The sequence below is a fragment of the Equus caballus genome, chromosome 15 (genome assembly GCF_041296265.1).
Source record: "Equus caballus isolate H_3958 breed thoroughbred chromosome 15, TB-T2T, whole genome shotgun sequence".
Taxonomy (NCBI): Eukaryota; Metazoa; Chordata; class Mammalia; order Perissodactyla; family Equidae; genus Equus; species Equus caballus.
The window spans coordinates 25389998-25409738 of NC_091698.1; the positions used below are offsets into that span (position 1 = coordinate 25389998).

The 19741-nt window shown below is 38.0% G+C and overlaps 1 protein-coding gene across 4 annotated transcripts in view; it reads right to left on the bottom strand.

The window, feature by feature from the left end:
* Positions 1–10: 10 nt before the first annotated feature.
* Positions 11–19741, bottom strand: part of EIF5B (eukaryotic translation initiation factor 5B) — a 74211-nt gene continuing 54480 nt past the window's right edge. For 3 of the 4 annotated variants that reach the window (XM_005599796.4, XM_070234755.1, XM_070234757.1), the window contains exons 11-24: positions 19500–19607; positions 19207–19317; positions 16327–16394; positions 15624–15765; positions 9977–10108; positions 9362–9544; positions 9058–9219; positions 7292–7423; positions 6102–6233; positions 5917–5993; positions 5627–5791; positions 3997–4135; positions 2026–2187; positions 160–1627 (exon numbers count right to left, since the gene is read on the bottom strand). In XM_005599796.4, the coding sequence (XP_005599853.1) occupies positions 1520–1627; positions 2026–2187; positions 3997–4135; positions 5627–5791; positions 5917–5993; positions 6102–6233; positions 7292–7423; positions 9058–9219; positions 9362–9544; positions 9977–10108; positions 15624–15765; positions 16327–16394; positions 19207–19317; positions 19500–19607 (1821 nt within the window). In that variant the 3' untranslated portion in view covers positions 160–1519. Of the gene's footprint in view, positions 1628–2025; positions 2188–3996; positions 4136–5626; positions 5792–5916; positions 5994–6101; positions 6234–7291; positions 7424–9057; positions 9220–9361; positions 9545–9976; positions 10109–15623; positions 15766–16326; positions 16395–19206; positions 19318–19499; positions 19608–19741 lie in introns of all 4 variants that reach the window. The other variant, NM_001308310.1, reaches the window with a different exon arrangement.

Genomic DNA, 19741 nt, shown 5'->3' on the forward strand with positions numbered 1-19741 from the left:
AAGGCTGAAAACCCTCAAGCCAGACTCTTACAGGCTCCCTGCTAATCTGTGAAATTTCCTGAGGCCCCAGACTGGGACTCTGCTCGTTCCAAGCAGGGGTAGAGCTTCTGAACAATCTTTCTTACCATTCTTGTCCCCAAGCATGAACACATGAGCATGTTACGAAAATCTTCTTTACTTCTTCCAAGTAGAGGAATTTACATTATTTTGAATTAGAACACACACACAAAAAATTGAATTTTTTCCTAGGAAAATTATGTCCCACAGATGGTTTAGAGGTGTTTTTGCCTCTACTGGCCCTTGAGAAACTTGAATAATAATGAAGAATGGTACAGATTCTCAAATGTATATAAAGTATTTTTCTATACTATGTTATACTCTAACACTTTAAAAATATAGGTTATAATTCTATGCCAGTGAATACTTGGGAACATTTTCTTCAAACACTGAGCTATTAAACAGGTAGTCAGTCAGATAGATATTAGAGATTGTTACAAGAATCTCACGTGAAGAGATTTCTTACATTGGGGAAGGAGTATATATCCTCCTGTGGACCCACTTCCTACATTCTTCAGGAAAACCATAAAACTAGCCACAGTCAGATTACTCATACAAATAATCATTATGATGTTTCTGCAACAACTCAGAAAGAAGCACTAAGCCCAAATAGTTAATCGTCCCTATTGATTGTCTCATCAGAAAATGTATGCATAAGAGAATTTTCTAGGATAAAATATAGACCAAGATTGCTGTATAAAAGTTCCTAATGTTAACATGTGCTAGTACACAAGATATGCTAGTTCACAGTCCATGTCCTTAAAAGAACGAGCTGAACCGAGGAGGATGACTCATGGGAGAGAAGCTGCGCTAAGGTTGAGGGCTAACAGAGCTTACTGGTGAATGTTTTCTTTATTGGAAGTTCAGAATTGTGCTGATTACAGTGGACTCTCGACTATACAAGCAGTAAAGAGCAGCCAGCTAGGCTTTACACCATGGTTTCACACAAAGCGAAGAAAGAAATATCAGAATGCCTAATTTTCTATTTTAAAAAATTTCTAAGGGCATATGGCAGAAGAATGCTGGAAAAAATCACTGTGGGAAGGATATGCATAAATAAGTATTTCTTACATCAAAAAAGTCCCAAGAATCACAAAATCTGCAGAAGCTTGGTTAATCAAATACTGCAGTACTGATTTAATCAGTATAAAATTCAAAGAGCTTGAGATCTGTAATAAAAATCCAAATTTGGGGAAGGGCAGACTTGAAAACAGCAGCCAGTAGAGGAGGGCTGGGCGAGTGAACAGGCACGTTGGAACCGTGGGGACATGTAATCGACCACTGTCAAACCAGTGTAAGTTTCTTGGTTTCTCATGGAAAACATTGTATACACCTATTTTTTTCCTTCCGTACTTAAGTTCATCAGTGTCCAGATTACATCCATTCCATTTTTTCTTGTTTTTCTTGGTGATGTTACAACATAATATTGCATTTTCTCCAATTCCTGTCCCATGTGGAAAAATTAGATGATTTCAAATACTTTCTTCAGCTCCACAATAAGCTGCCAGTCACTCTTCTGCATTTCGTCTCTGAACCAGTCTTTGAGGGCATCGATGGACTGCCGGCTAATCTGCAATTCCCGAGACACAAACAGGGTAAACAAAATGTTCAGACAAGTGCCCAAGAAAACCATGTGGCCCTGTAGTCTGTCACCAGATGCTGTTCCTTACAAAGAAAGCTTAGGTAGAAATAAAGGCAGCACTTGCCTGCCTTTGAGAGGAGCAGAATCCCAGCATCACATCTGTTACGTGAGTTAGGCAGAAGGGGACCTAGGAGTCCCAGCGGGCACTGTCAGGAAGCACCTTCCTCAGCAAAGACAAGGCCATACTACACACCAGACCCTAAGGAACAATCTAAGTCCCATCAGATTCTAAAAGTTCAAACTTCAGCGCTCCTGAGTAAGGGTAACCAGAGAAGAGCTGACTCCCCGCTGTCTGACAACGAGGCCACCTGCACGGAGATACTTGCCTTACTGACAAGGATGTCTGTAGCTTCAAAATGTCTCCCGTACATCTTGGGAGATTCCCCAGGGATAGGTTCTATTTTGACACAGACTTCTTGTCCCTTTTTTGCAACATCCACTTGTTTATGGTTTATTTCAATACTTGTGACTACTCCAATGTCAACAAACTGCAAAATAAGAACAGAAACTGCAATGTAAGGCAGAGGAATCATGCCTGTCACAAGCACTGTGGACAGCTGAAATCAAATGAGCAAAGGCACCAGCCGGAAAGCCTTGGCGCTGCAGCCCTCCCTCCTCACTTCAGTCCCCACAGCGCAACCTCCTCACTGGTAAGCGAGGTGTGAACCGGCCCCTCCCCTCTGCCCTTCACAACATGGTGTGAGGACAAAAGCAGACCACTCCTGTGCTTTGGGGAACTTGAAAAGTGCTCTGTTAACCCAGTGTAGTTTGCTGTTTCAGCTTTATCCATTCCTGCGACAGGTGCCAAATTAAGGGGGGAGAACAGGCACGAAAGTTCTGAATCAGGAATGAGCGTGGAGTGGTCGGTGTGGTGAAGAAGTGGGTGAGGAGCAAGGGGATGACGTCAGAGGCAGCCAGGGACAACTCATGGGACCTTATAGGCCGCAGTAAGAACTCTGCATTTCATCCTGAGGGTGAGAGTTGTGAGTGACCTCATCTCAGTTATAGTTTGAGGGGGGAAAAACCCACTCTGTGCGCTGCCTTATGAAGAGATACAGGAAAGTAAGTGGAAACAGAGTTTGGTTTGGCAAAAGCCCTACAGGAAATAACTACTGCCCATAAACGTCTTAGCTCAGCCCACTAAAACAGTACAGAAGCAACGACTCCCAGACGCAACAAGTCACGGTGCTCAGATGACTTCTCAGTGCCATTTCCCACTAAAGGAACCAGGTCTGGGGCTGGGAAAGTACCTGGTGAGCCTGGAGCATCTTGCTGCACCAGAAAGGAAGAAAAACGCTCCAAGTGCTATGTGGCAAGGACACAGTAGCCGGCTTGAATGGGCTCCCACTGACCAAACTGGATCATTGGGGTATCAAAAGTATTGGTAACGGAAGGAAGGTTCTTTACAGACGGGGGAGGGGGAGGAATCACAATTTCACAACCATTTATGTAATAATTGACTTAGGCAAGGATTGCTAGTGGTTACTAAAGCTATTAGGAGAAAGCCTGTTGAGAAACAGGATATTCACAGGGACTCGGAAGTACCCCAGAGATTACTTAGTAATTACAAAAGGAGAAAGATCTGCCTCTAATGGAGATGCTCAGCAGATAGCACCTTCCCCAATAATCAAAGTTAGCATCACCAACACTGAGACCACCTATGTGTGCGCAAGACACACGGCAGGCAGTACTTATGTGTGTAGTATCCTTTCCAATTTCCTTATATCTAGTCATGAGGAGACAATCAGACAAATCTAAATTGAGAAATCTGCAAAATAACTGGTCTGGACTCTACAAAAAGAATGGGAGACTATTCCTGATTGAGACTAAAACACATAATAACCACATGCAGTGCACCTTGAAGGGATCCTGGACCAGGTCAGCAGGTGGCATTATTACAGACAGTTTGGAACAACTGGGGAAATGTGAACGAGGACTGTAAAGTGTGCGAGAGTGAGCTGTCCGTTTCCCTCGGGTGGGACGCTAATCTAGAGGGAAGGGATAGGCGTGGTCACTATCCTTTTCCCTAGCTGTTCCCTAGGCTTGAAACTTCAAAAATCTTTTTAAAAGGGGGAAATAATTCAAAGTAACTCGCAACTTTCCCTAACTGCAGCACTGATACCAGGTACTAAGAATCAACACTGATTAAGGAAAACTGATATTTAGTGAAACTGAAGTACCAGTTACAGAAGATGACAAGCTCTGCTTGATTTAAGTTTGTGTTTGTCACCATCCTGGGACTCCCATTTACTGCTTTAAGAGATGACACTTTTCTTAAAAGTACTATCAGAACTTACATTTTTGCTAGGGACGCACATGGGTGTCCCCTGTTTCACCTGACCTGCTTCCACAGTCACTCCTATCACTATTGGATCTCGAGAATTGAAAATATACTGAGGGAGGATTTTCATCTTGCAGGGAAATACTGCTATGTGCCTAAAAGGAAAAAAGAAAACCCAGTAACTTTTAAGCTTAGAAAATCACTTAAATATTAAACAATAGATAGAGGCTTCTCCCATTAGATCAAAGCAGCCTTCCTCAGTGCTGGCAGAGCAGCAGGAAGGCCGCTGCAGCTGGCCGCCTCTGAGTGCTGCCGTCCACAGCTCCCTTCTTGTGCGTCGTTCTCCCTCCACCCTGTCGTCCCCCTTTCCGTTCCGTTGCTTCCCAAGTCTTAAAGAAGCTGTGCCACCGGAGCCTTCTGTGCCCAGACTACAAGGCTGAGCCCTGCCCATAAAGACGGGGCTCAGAAATCGATGGGAGCTACTGTCAGGAGCGTCCTGTGGCACATGTGTGGTCTACTCTGGGGACCGCACAGGCATCAAACCATATCCTCCTTTTCTCCACCATGTTCCCAAATCAATTGATCCATAAGGCCACTCTTTCCCTGCTTCTCAAGCATATGCTTAAAGTACTTTACGAGGTTCTAGGAGTCTTCTTAAACTGAATTCTTTTCACTTCAGGTTTCATGATCTAAAGTGAGCATATCCCAATCTAAATCCAGTATTGACCAGTCAGCTTTACTGTAAATGTACCCCAGACTGAGCCATCACTGCCCTTAGTCACTGGTCTGAGCCTGGACGATGGGAGCCTCCTGACAAGCTCTTATCACCAACTCCCTGAAACCCTTCCCCTGGCCTCAGGGTCCTACTCGACACGAGTCCTACCACTCCCTCCCTGAGGTTCGGTGTGGCTGCCTCCACTTCTGAACCCAATCCAGCCTGCAAGTGCTGTCCTTCCGCCTGGACACTGCCCATGTGTCTGGGTGGCTCGCTTCATTCTCTTCAGATCCCTACTTGAATGACAGATTGACAGAGATGAGCCGCCCCCGCAACCACATTGTCAGTCACAGCTCTTGTCTGCTCATCTAGGCCATTCCCTACTTCATTTCACTTTCTGAGCACTTATCCCCACATCTCATGTGTCTATCGCTTGTCCGTCCTGTGAGCTCCAGGAGGGAAACTGGTCAGGGTCCCTGCTGACTTCTTCAGCACTTGCAGCAGTGCCACCTACACTGAGCACTCGGTGAGGCTGGCTGGAGGAAGGAGCTTTTCTCCCACGGAATGCCTCACCTCGTTTCATTTCCTAACTTTCCACACACTAATTTTGTTACTTCCATTCCATGCAATCCCACATAAGGAACTCCAACAAGATAAAGTCCCCAAACGCAGGATCTACTCACTCATCAATGAGATCTAGGTCTGCCAAATTGAAAAGTAAATAATAAACAGAAAGGCTAGAGAAGATATGTTCACACACTGCTGGGATGTCTTGGCTGGGCAGAGTTTGTGGTTTATGACACACCACTTCAGGCTCTGGTAGATGAGAGGATACCATCCTTTGTTGTCTACACACCTTTCTGGATTTGGTAATTCTCAAATAATCAACTTCCTTACCAAAGATCCAATGTAAGTAAAATCACCAACTTACTTAAATTCTTCTTGTTTCTGTTTCTTGTAGTCTTGTCTATATTTCGTAAAGGCATCAAATAAATGATAAATAATTTCTGCACTAAAAATTCTAACTCCTAAACTGTCAGCCATTTCTTGTGCATCTCGTTCGATTCTCACATCAAAGGCCAAAATTACTGCATACCTAAAAGGTTAAAACATAAAACACATCAAAGACCATCCAGTAAAAGAGAGTATATCATAAAGGACAGTTTGAAGAAAATGGGCAGGTAATAGGAAAGCCTTCGTAGCAGAAGGGAAATTACTTACTGAGGATCATGCTCCAACATCACTGAAGCCTTCATAACATCTTTTTTATGGACTGGACCAATGTTAATCCCTGCATACTGGAGAAAGAGAGTTTCCGAGTTTAACTGCCTGTGTCAGTTAACAGAAACAGCACCACAAACCACTGACTACCACTGGCTGTCGTGGGGTTGGATGTGGTTACTTACGGGCACTTCTGATGTTTTCAGAAATTCAAGTAGAGCTTCCAAAGATCCCAGTGTAGATGCCTGGACATACACTCCTTTTTCTTCTAATTTGATAGCATTTAGTGTCTGCTTTAACTCATGGATCAATTCATCCTTGAAAAGAAATTAGATTTGACAAGGTTGTAAATACATCTCTATCATCAGCAGCCTAGAATTTAACTGCTTCTCTTTTTGACTAAATATTCACCTGAAAATATGAAACCAAGAGCAAGGCACAGCAGAATCTGTGCTGGAATGGAGGAGACCGTTTAGGGGCTCCATCTGAGCTGTATCCCACTTCACCTCTGTAGATTTATAAATGTTGAAATATACTTAACCTCTTATCTATGTGGCAAATAAGGTAGATGGATGAGCGGAATGAAGTAAGAAGAATCTCTTGTGAGTTAAAAGTACTACATAAAATAACATGTTACGGTGGCCCAAAGGCTCTGCTTGACTATCTTAACTAGAAACACCCTAATCTCAGCAGCCCGTCCCCGTCACTGGTCCTCTGAGATGAAGAGATTTTGACCAGAAATAGGTAAGACCACCTTATGTTGATGCCGTTAAAAACGCAGAAGTCTATGCTGTACTCAGGACTGGGGAAGAAGGAGCCTGCCCTGTCCTCACTGGCCCTACACTGGCTGACTGCTGATGGCAGGGACCTGCTGCTGCCTAAGGAATGATGGGAGTCCCCACACACTAGATGAGCCGTGTGCCGTGAGCAGTATCTTCTCCTTGGCAAGTGAATACATAAACTATGGCTCACAGTTGCTTTTGTGAAACTACGCTGGGCTCCTGTGAGCCTTCTGCTCCTACAAACAGGCAGACAGGCTTTAAAATGACTCCTAGGCCCCAATAAGATTTTCTTTAGTTCTGTCTACATATTGCAGTATCTAAAATAAAACATAAACAACGTCTAGATTTTGATTAGCTTTTTATTTAAATAAAATGTATTATTTTAGAATTCCAGCGTATACAAATATTATTTATACCAATTTATATGGTTGTACAGACTGAAGTAATTTAAAAGCATCAACTATTTGCTAAAAGGCCACCAGATGAGGCTTCACAAAGACAAAGGTACTCATTCAGCATTCCCAGCATGTGCCCTATAGATACACGACAGAACTCTGATGTCTTTGGAAGAAAAATAAAATAAAATAACTTACTTTAAGCACTGGGATTTCATCTTCTTTATAAGCCACCAGGAGGGGTAAGCCAGCCAATGTCTTCTCCAGGTCTTTTCCCAGAATCTTCACCCCCTGAGCTGCTTCTACTTCTTTATGCTTTTCATACTGGTTCTACAGAGATCACACCATTTGTTACCACATTTATTTGAAAAGTGCCTAGCATAATGAGATGATGTAAGAGGCAATTATGTTGGTGACCTTGGGGAAGGCAAATATTTCTTAAACCAGACACAAAAAAAGCAATAAACACAAAACACTGAAAAATTCAACATTAAAATTAAGTATTTGTTTTTCAAGAGACCATAGAAAAACTAAAAAATCACAGAGTAGAAGATGCTGCGATACACACAAAACACTAACAGACTTGTGTCCTGATTATATAAACAACTCCTATAAATCCGTAATAAAAATTGACAATGCCTGAGCACAACGGGCATTTTACAGAGGAGGAAATCTGGCTAATCCAACAAAGAAAATAATGAGCAACCATATTTCAATCAGGCAAGTGCCAACTGAAACAAGAATGAGTCACATACCCACCAGAATGGGATACATTTAAAAGTCTAACAGCAAACAGCTAATGAAGATGTGAAGTATAGAGTATACTTTATCCTCCAGTTTACATATAACTTGTTACATTCACTGTGGACCAGAGCATGGCCTGACCTAGTAAAACTGGAGCTAAGCATAAGCAATAACTGAGCAATCCAGTCCTAGGTGGAGACCCTGGAGAAATCTGCACAAGTGCACCAGGAGATAACACAAGAACTTTTGTAGCAACAGCTTTGTTGGTAATAAGAAAATTTAACAACTGGAGATAGGGTACTCTTTCCATCAACAGGAGAAGAGATAAATAAACCATGATACAGTCATGCAATGGAATACTAGACAACAACAAAAACAAACTATAGCTATAGGCAGCAACATGGATAAATCTTAAAGTTATTTTTTGACTGAAAGAAGCCTGATACAAAGGAACACACTGAGATTAACTAACTCCATTTATATGAAGTCCATACATATTTTTAGGGGTGCACTCTCACGTATTAAAACCATTAAACAGGAAAAACAGCAAGGCTATTAGTCACTATCCTAACGATGGAAGGCATGGCGAACTTTTAGGGAGCTGGAGGGAGCAAAGATCAGGAGGCGGCACATAGAGGGCTTCTGGGTTGTCAGCAATGTTCTGCTTTTTTTTTTTTTTAGAAAGATTAGCCCGGAGCTAACATCTGTGCCCACCTTCCTCTACTTTATATGTGAGACGCCCTCCACAGCATGGCATGCCAAGTGGTGCCATGTCTGTACCCGGGACCCAAACCAGTGAACCCCGGGGCCACTGAAGTGGAATGTGCAACCTTAACTGCTGCGCCACCGGGCTGGCCCCGCAATGTTCTGCTTCTTGATCTGGTCTGCTTCCTAAATTTTTTCTTCATAAAAATTTGTTAAACTTTTCCTCTGTTTTGTGTACTTTTCTGCATGAATGTTTTATTTCACAATAAAAAAGTCAATGAAAAACTAGTTAGCAGTGTAGACCCAAAACAATGAACTTTAATTTTTATGAGAAGCTTAGATGGTATATAAGAACGTTCACACATCTCCACTGACTGATGGTCCCTCCTGTATGAAGACATCTAAAATGAAATGAGGAGTGTGTGTTGTTTATTAAGCCAAGCAGCTCTCACAGTGAGGAAGTGACCTCAGCCAAACTTCTAAACACTGTACAGTCCCCACGTGTCAACACCTACCTTCACTCGTAATTCCTTCATAGGAGGAGGTAATAGGAGGCCTCGAATCTGAGTTACAATGGGCCCTTCTACACCAGGAACAATAATTGTATCTCCTTCTTTCAAACGCCCATTGATCAGTATTACATCTATAGTGGTGCCCATTCCTGGAAGAGCCTTAACCTAGAAGACATTATTGCAAAAGGAATGAAAGATATGCTACAATCCAATATTGTTGATTAAATCTAAAAGTAATAAACATCCCCACCCAAGAACTCTGTTAAAAAAAAAGTGGACGGCGATAAACTGTAAAGCTGACCATTACCTCCATCACCTGGGCTCTCAGCTCTTCACAGTGCGCAAGTCTCTTATTCAACATGGTCTGAGTTAACTCAACGAGAAGGTAGATCAGACTTCCCATGCCATCACCAGTATGTGCAGAGGTAGGTACCAAGGACACAAAAGTGCGGGGATCTTTATTCTCATAAAACAAAGCTGCATTCAAACCCTAGAGGCATAAAAAGCAAAATCATTCCAAAAGGCCAAGCTGTGAAAGGAGGCATTCAGAACAGGAACAACTAACTAGGAAGGAGCTGGATGAACAAATGGCTAATCATTCTGAAACTCCTCGAAAACACTCAAGAAAAGATATGCATATTGTGTAGGTATTATTTATATTACAGAAAAGTAGTTTCTTTCCAGGTCAACTCCGTTTCTAAAATTTAAACATTCAGACTACAGAGAGAGATCTTTGAAATATCAGCTTTCTGATTTTAAAACAAAAAGGGATAAGAGAAAAGAATGAAAAACACTAATTGCCATTAATACGGGAACAGAAGCAGTATTAATGAAAATGCTGACTTTATTAGAAAGACAATGTAATAAAAGAACGAATATTCTATGATATAGGCTCTTCATGAAGAAGGGAAAGCTTTCTTACCTGCTGTGCAAATTCCACAATAATAGCCTTTGCTCGCTCCTCAAATTCATCTTTTGTATTCTTTTTCTGCTTCTTTAAAGTAGCAGCCACATCAGAGTCAGGGCTCTTTTTCCAATCATACAACCTATCAATCTGGGAAAAGGTTTTTGTTTTTTGTTTTTTTCATACAAAACATCTCTAAAACATTCAGAACACTCAGGAGTTTAATTAAGGTTAAAGCTCCAGAAAATTCCTAATGTATGTTACATACATCCAGAAGAGTGTGAATTATTCAGATATTTTATTGTACCAAAAGCCTCTGACAGCCTGCTTACCTGCATCCCCTCTTAAACTAGAAGCTGCTGAGGTAAATGCTGTCCATTGGCCTCCAACCAGTTTATGAGAGGCTGCCATTTGTTTGCAAAAGATGAAATTCCAGAACTATCCTAGGACTATTGACATATGTTGTTGGGATTCTAAAATGGTTTTGTTAAGTAGCAGACAGGAACAAGGACTAATTACAGCAAGTACCATTACCAAAAAAATTATATATGAGAAAACAGAAAAAAATAATTATGTCCTATCTCACAGAATAACCCATTTTAGTTGTTTTATTGCCCAAATTAGGATTTAATCTGTTTAGTTAATCAAATAATCTATATTTCCTCACTTTTCAAAAGAGTGATAAATTGGTATAGAGAGGAAATTATTAATAGTAAAAACAAAAAGAAAGTATAATCTTTTGGTTCAGTCTAGGGTGGTAATATAAACTAGAACAACCTGAATGCTACTAAGGAAAAAAATCAGAAAGTAGAAACAGACCCAGAAATGACAAAGATGATAAAATTAACATGTCAGGTCCTTAAAACAGTTTTTATAAATATATGCAATGGCTTTAAAGGAAAAACATAAAACTTGTAAAGCTAAAAAATATACATAATCTGAAATGAAGAATTCACTGGATGAACTTAACAGCAAACTGCATATTGCAAAGAAACGATTAGTGACCTTCAAGATATAGCAATAAAAACCATCCCAACTGAAGCATACAGAGAAACAAGGATGAAAGAGGAAAAAAACCACTTCGGTCACTTATGGGACACCCTTACGAGAAGTAACTCAAGTTCCAGAAAGTCCTAGAATTCTATCAAAGACTTAAAAAGAGGAAGTGAGAAAAGAGAGCAGCAAAATATCTGAACTAATAACAACCAAGAATTTTAAAAAATTGATGAAAACTATAAATCTATAAATCTAAGAAAATCAAACCCAAGTAAGAAATCAAACACAAACACAAGAAATAAAACTATTAGATAATCTTATTGATGAAATCCTTAAGAGAAAACAGTCTTAAAAGCAGCCAAAGAAAAAAAGACACACTACCTACCTACAGGGGAACAAAGAATGACCAGAGATAAAAGCCAGAAAGCAATGATGATAAAGAAAAAATATTTTTTAAACCTAGAATTCTATATCAAGTAAAAATATTCAGAAAATAGTTTGAGCTAAATGGTAATAAAAACTCAACATGCCTAAGAAGAGCTTTTAACAGGGCTAGGCATACTTTTCAATGCTTATATTAGAAAAGAAAAAAACATCTGAAATGAACAATCTAAGCTTCCACCTTAAGAAACTGGAAAAAAAGAGCAAATGAAAACAAAAGTAAATAGAAAGAAGGAAACAATATAATTAACAATGGAAATCAATAAAATACAAAATAGACAAACAATAGAGAATATCAATAAAACCAAAAGCTCGTTCTCTGAAAAATACAAACTTCTACAGTGACAAAGGTAAAACAAAAATCTTAAGTAACCTCCATCTACTTAAGAAATTACATGTTGATGTGGCTTTACTGGTGAATTCTACCCAACACTTAAAGAAGAAATATCATTTCCATACAAACTCTCTCAGAAAATAAAGGAGAAAATACTTCTCAACTCATCTTATGAGGCCAACATTACTCTGATATCAAAACTAGACAAAAGACATAATAAGAAAACTACAAACCAAAATCACTCACCAATACAGACACAAAAATCTCTAACAAAAAATTAGCAAATCAAATCCAGCAACATATGAAAAATCTAATACATCATGACCAAATGGGGTTTATTCCAATAATGCAAGCTTGGTTTAACATTTAAAAAATGGAACAACTGCACATGCACACGTAAACAACTGAATCTAGGCACAGACCTTACACCCTTCAGAAAAATTAACTCAGAATGGATCATAGACCAATATGTAAAACACAAAATTCTAAAACTGGACGATAACATAGGAGAAAACCTAGATGACTTCAGCTATGATAATGACCATTTAGATACAACACCAAAGGCACCATCTGTGGAAGAAAGAATTGATAAGCTGGACTTCGTTAAAATTAAAAACTTCTACTCTGCGAAAGAGAGACTGAGACAAGCCACAGACTGGGAGAAAATATTTGCAAAAGATACATCTGATAAAGGAATTGTATCCAAAATGTACAAAGAACTCTTAAAACTCAACAAGAAAACAAAGAATCCAATTAAAAAATAGGCCAAAGAGCTTGACACCACCAAAGATATGCAGATGACAAATAAGAACATGAAAAGAGGTTCTACATCTTATGTCACCAGGGAAATACAAAATTAAAACACCAAGATATCACTGCACACCTATTAGAATGGCCAAAATCCAAAACACTTATAACACTAACTGATGGTGAGGATGGGAAGGCAACAGGAACTCTCATTCATTGTTGGTGGGAATACAAAATGCTATGACCACTTTGGAAGACTGGGCGTTTCTTACAAACTAAACATACTCTTAGCATATGATCCAGCCACCACGCTCCCTTGGTATTTACCCAGAGGAGCTGAAAATGTATGCCCACACAAAAACCTGCACACACACACAAAATGGATGTTTACAGCAGCCTCATTCATAACTGCCAAAATTTGGAAACCAACAAGATGTCCTTTGGTAGGTGAACGGATAAACGAACTGTGGTACATCCAGACAATGGTACATTATTCAGCATTAAAAAAAATGAGCTATCAAGACATGAAAATACATGGAAGAAACTTTAATGCATATTACTAAGTGAAAGAAGACAATCTGGAAAGGCTACATATTGTAGGATTCCAACTATATAACATTCTGGAAAACCCAAAATTATGGAGACACTAAAAAGATCAGTGGTTGCCAGGGGGTGGGAGGCGAAAGGATGAATAGGCAGAACACAGAGGATCTTTAGGGCAGTGAAATTACTCTGCATGATACCATAATGATGGATACGTGTCATCATACATTTGTCCAAACCCATAGAATATACAATTCCAAGGGTGACCCCTAATGTAAACTATGGGCTTTGGGTGATAATGATATGTTGGTGTACGTTCATCAATTGTTAACAAATGTACCACCCTGGGAGGGAGCGTTGAAAACGGGGCAGGCTGTGCATGTGTGGAGGCATGGACATATGGGAAAGCTATGTACTTCCCCCTCAATTTCGGTGTGAACCTTAAACTGCTCTAAAAAAAATAAAGTCTTAATAACAAAAAGTTAGCAAAGCCCCCCGCAAAATATCAACAGCAATGCATGTTGTTACAAAATAAAGGAGAAAAGCCATGTGAAGATCTCAAGAGATGCAGAATAAGCATCTAACAAAACTTCAAAAAAATCAAAAAACACTCTAAGCAACCTAGGAATAGAAGGGAACTTCCTCAACTTAATAAAGTGCATCTACAAAAAAATCTACAGAAGACATACTCAGTGGTGAAAGACTGAGCACTTTATACCCCTAAGATCAGGAAGAAGGCAAGAATATCTGTCATCACTCCTATTCAACATTGTTTTAGAAGGTGTTGTTAGTGCAGTAAGGAAAAAAAAAATTTACAAAGCATACAGATAAGGGAAAAAGTATAACAGCCTTTATTTGCAGATAACAATCATTTATATAAAAAATCTCAGATGATCTACAAAAGAAGCTACTAGGCCTAATCAGTGAATTTAACAAGGTCAGAAGATAAAAAGTCAATATATAAAAATCAACTGTTATTTCTATATAAAAGTGACAAATAATTAGAAACCCACGTTTTAAAAATGCTATTTACAAGAGCATCAAACCCATGAAATACTAGAGATAAATACAGAAAAATATGCCCAACACATGGACAATGAACCTATAAAATATTGCCAAGAGAAAGTAAAGAAGACCTAAGTAAATGTAGAGAGATTTCATGTTCATTGATCAGAAGACAACTTTTTAGAAAATGTCAATTCTACAATTTATCTACAGATTAAATACAATCCCAATCAAAATCCTGGAAGGCTTTTTGTAGAAGCTAAGAAGCTGATTCTGAACTTTATATGGAAATTCAAAGACCCTAAAATAACCAAAACAATTTTGAGAAGCAAAAGTTGAAGACTTTACCACTACCTGCTTTCAAGACATTACTAGGAAACTACAATAATCAAGACAGGGTAGTAGTGGCATAAGGATGGACATATAGGTCAATGGAAGAGGAGATACACACCAAGAACAGACATACGTACATGGTCAATTAATTTTCAACAAAGATTCCAAAGTAACTCTACAGGTAAAATATAATCTTTTCAATAAAGAGTTTTCAACTGATACGGAAAAAGGTGAACCTTGACTCTTACGTTACACCATGCACAAAAATTAACTGAAAACATCACAGATCTAAATGTTAAATATCTAGAAACACTGGAGAAAACTTTCATGAACTTGTGGTGGGAAAAGATTACTTATATAGAACACAAGAAACACAAATTATAAAATATTTCTCATAAATTGTAAAAATTAGAACTTTCTGCTCTTCAAATCACATCAAAAAAATGAAAAACCAAGTCCTTGACTACAAGAATGTATCTACAATACACAGAACTGACTTATACAGACAATATATAAAGAACTCAAAATTCAGCAGTAAGACAACAATCTAACAAAAAATGAGCAAAGGATTTTAAACAGATGTGCAGAAACTGGGACTCTTACGCATTGCTGGTTAAAATGTAAAATGGTACAATCTCTGAGAAAATGTGTCATTTTCTCATAAAGTTGAACATATACATACCATATGACCCAGCAACTTTATTCCTAAATATTTACTCAAACTAAATGAAAACAAATGTCTACATAAAGACTTGTATAGAAATGTTCATAGCTGCTTCATTAATAACCTAAAATTGGAATCAATCCAAATGTCCTTCAATAGAAAAATGGACATGTGGTACTACTCAGATAATGAGAGATTACTCAGCAATAAGACAGAATAACCTATGACATATGCAACACGGATAAATTTATAATAATGTAAGTTGTAAAAAATGCCAGTCTCAAAAGATCACACACCATATAATTCCATTAACATGAAATTATAGAACAAGCAAAACTAATCTATAGTGACAGAAAGAAGATCAGTGTTTGTTTGGGGTTGAAGAAGGGGACACTAAAAAAACAACCATAAGGGAATATTCTGGGAATAAAGAGATGGTCTATATTCTGAATGGTGCTGGTTATATGTGTGTATAAATTCGTCAAAAAACAATGAACTTAGCATGAGTACATTTTCTTACATGAAAGTTATACTATATTTTTTAAACATAAAAAATTAAGAAGCATGTTTTCACAATTTAATTTTTCAGAAGGAGAGCTTACCTTATTGAGTGCAACAATAAAGGGACATTTTTTAGATTTCAGAAGGTTGATAGATTCAATTGTCTGGGGCTCCAAACCATGCATAATATCAACAACTAAAATAGCAATATCACAAAGAGAGCTTCCTCTGTTTCTCAGATTACTGTTGAAAAGAGGGAGAAGATGCATAAATAGAAAGCTTAAAATCAATACTTCTACTTAAACTTAAAATTTTAATTTCTTTGTAAAACCTAAACAAAAAGAACAAAATGAAGTACATGCATTAAATTCAAGTGCCATTAGCCCTTAACTTGCCAAATGCTTATCTGACAGACAGTGAACTGACATCAGTTGGAATGACTTAGTTCCAGAGGTTACTCCAATATTTCTGCCAATTTTACTGACCAAGTTTTTTGCGCTAAGGAATATGGCCAAGAGGCAACAGGATGAAATTCCACCTATAATGGGTTTCACAGGAGATAGACCAGGTATGTATTAGGATTTGCTCTTTCAAAACAGAAAAGACTTCTCTCTATAAAAAAACAAGTATCCAAATAAAATGCTACTAAATCAGTAAGACACCGCTGAGGACTGGTAGTCACAGGGACCACAGATCTCAAACCACTACCCAAAGATTAATGACTAGTCAGACCTTCTCGTTGAACTTTTAGACTTAATGTTTGCAAGCAGTTGTTTGGTGACAAAAGACTAAAATTGCTCTTACCTGAAAGACTCATGCCCAGGAGTATCAATAATCAGCATTCCTGGAATCCGTACATTCTCTCTATCAAACTAGAAAAGGTGGGAAAAGAGAAGAGCTTAAGAAAACCAAAACAATGAAAGCTTCTTTACAAAACAATTATTCTGCCATGAAAACCTAAAAATATCACCACTTCCTTTTCTAAATAAACTGTTTCAAAAGTCAGTGAGGCAACCAGCAAAGCATAACAGTTAATATTTTCATTAATATCAAAAGGAGTTTTCCAGAAAAAAAAATGAAATGAGAAAATATTCCTTTTGTTAAGGTTTTAAAACTATGGTGTAGTCTAAATTTGAGCAGACTATTAGTAAGAAACAAATGACAGAGCAGTCATCTGAGAGCGATTATCTATAAGAAGCTGACATGCAAGAGGTTCTCAGGATTTGGAACATCTATCTGGTCCAATTTTAAAGCAATTCTAAACTCTGAAAAATATCCCAAAGTGTGTTTTAAAGAAAACTTACCCACACTGACGTAAAATATTAAAGAATAAAGTCATATCCTGTTTTATTCAAATAACATCATAAACACGATTTTCTTGATAAAAGTACATAAACGAATGGAAACAACATCACAACAGGATGGATATGGACTTTCTCTTTTAACCTAAAGAGCAGCACTGATCAACGAAGGTCTAACACAGCTTTTTAAATTTTGCTTATCTATACTTTTTGTCCATCTTCAAATGATTTTTCAAAATCTTATCTCCTGATCTAGGTCAAAATAATTCAAATGTAAAATATTTCAAATTTGCATTCTGGTGGTCTTAAACAAACACTCACTGAGTGCCATAATTATTTCCACTTCAGTGTGTAGAATACAAACAAAATTCAAATGTCATATAAAGGTTTTCCTGAGAACTTTAATACAGGCCTAATAAAAATCTTACTCTATAACTATGTTCTAAAATAAAGTCAGATTTCAAGTTCTGGCAACTGGTGAAATAAGTTGTTATGAATTCCCCAATGACCAACACACAGAGAAATACCAGATAAAATACAACCAAAATAAATTTTACATTACTAATTCAAAAAACTGCAATTCAAGAAGTATCCAAAAATAAAGATTTACACACTGATATGGAACAGCACATAACTGGAAAAGTAACCCAGAACAACCAATACCAAGATGCAAAAAGATTACATTACTTATAAGAGGATGAAAACCAGCTTGTGATCAAACTTGAAAGGCAATACTGTGTGTGTGAGAAGAAACTGGAATAACATTTAAGATTACTCAGGGAAAAAAGAATGTGAACCAAGGATTTTACACGCAGCCAAGTGACTTTCCAAGATGAAGGCCACAAAGTAACACTTCAATATTAAAAAAACTCAAGGAATATTATTCCCTTTATTCTTTCCTTAGGAATCTACTAGAAAACAAGCTTCATAAAACAATCTCAAACAAACAAACAAACACTGGAGACACAAGCTCACAGATCCTTTCTATCCAGAGCTAGGACATAATAAGGAATAAAGGGAGATACCAGTATATAATAATACACGCTCTGTGTATCAGTTATCAATTTATTGTTTCTCAGTTCTAAATTTACCACTTTCACCTGCTCTGTGATAATGAAACTGGAGAATTATCTACAAGGCCCAGTTCCAGGCCTGGAGCAAGTTACATGTAAGATGAGCCTAGAACATCCTGCTATATCAGACAGCATGGATGCAAACAGAATAATAAGACTACTAGAATTGTATCCAAAAGACTCAAGAACCAACCCCCGGGCAGAGATGGGACTAACTGAGCACAATAATAACTGAAATGGATTAAAACACAGTAAACACATTTCGATCCATGAGTTTATAATAATTCAAAGCCAAACCAAATTGGTCACTCTTTATTTTAAAAGCAGGTAAAGTAAAAGTAAAGGATGAGGCGTTTATTCTGCCTTTCTCAAACGTACTATTGTTGAGTAACCAAACAGATACAGGTCGAGTTTCTCCATAGAAGTAACCTATGGAGAATAAAGATGGATGATGGGATTGGAATATCAACACTTTGCAACCCCTAACATTTTAAATGGTAGAGATTATTTTAAAAGGTACTCCTTGGTAGAAGAAGGTTTTGATTGGAAAGGGGCATACAGGGCTTCTGAGTTAACTGGTACAGTTCTATCTCCTAACATGGGTGACACAAAGGGTGTCTGCATGCTAATAATCCATTAAGCTTCACATTAATCTTTTTATTATTGTGTTGTATTTAGCATAAATAAACTGAATGTCTCTAAAGTAAAGAAAATAAGGGAGATAAAGAAAACATAATCAATTCGACAGAAGGAAAAGAGAGTGGAGAAGGGAACAGAATGTTTTAAACATGGACATCTATGGTTAAAAGGGTTAAAAGATGGAGGGGAACGACATACTTTAACTTCAGAACAGTGTCTGCCTCTTGAAGCAAGAGGGAAGGAAATGGCACATGAAAGCGCCTACACACCTAATGTTTTCTTTCTTTCTTTTTTTTATGCTTTCTTTTACTTATATTTACTCTGGTGAGAAAGAGTGGCCCTGAGCTAACATCTGTGCCAATCTTCCTCTATTTTCTGTGTAGGATTCCACCATAGCATGGCTTGATGAGCTGTGTGTAGGTCCACACCCAGGGTCCAAACCCATGAACCCCGGGCTGCCAAAGAAGAGTGCACAAATTTCACCACTATGCCCCCAGGCTGGTCCCTAATGTTTTATTTCTCAAAAAAAAATCTGAAGCAAAATAGGGGAAAATAGCATATATGTTAACTATGAATGGTGAGCATATGGGTCTGTTACACTATTTTTCTGTTTGAAATAGTTTACTCTAATTGTTGTTAACAATTAAACACATGAAATACAGTGTACTTACATTTTTAATCATCTTAGTCTGTTCATTAATAGCTTCAAGGGGAACATTGGTGGCCCCAATTTGCTGAGTGATACCACCTGCTTCACCATCTTGTACATGTGTGTGACGGAGCTGGGAGAAGATAGCAGATTCAGACTCATTTTCCAAAATGCAAAATCAACCAAAAGCATTAAGTAGCAACTTATTTATGGTAAATAGAATTGCCTATACATGCTTTAGTTTCTATTAGCCTTTTATAAAGTACCATCCATTTATTTAAAAAGTTATATCAATGCATAACATTGTTTTCTTACTTTATCTAGAATTTTTGTCTTCCCTGTGTCCACATGTCCGAGTACACAGATAATAGGGGCTCTCAGCTTTTCTGTATTTACATTTTTACTATGCTCAAGTCGCCGTTTCTAGGAATGAAAGAAAAATCACAAAATTAAACATTTTCTACTATCATTATCTTCCTTTAAATTGCTTTGTCTTTGCAAGAGAATGCCACAACCTTCATCCAAGTTCTTTGTTGATTTAACTACATGTAATTGCA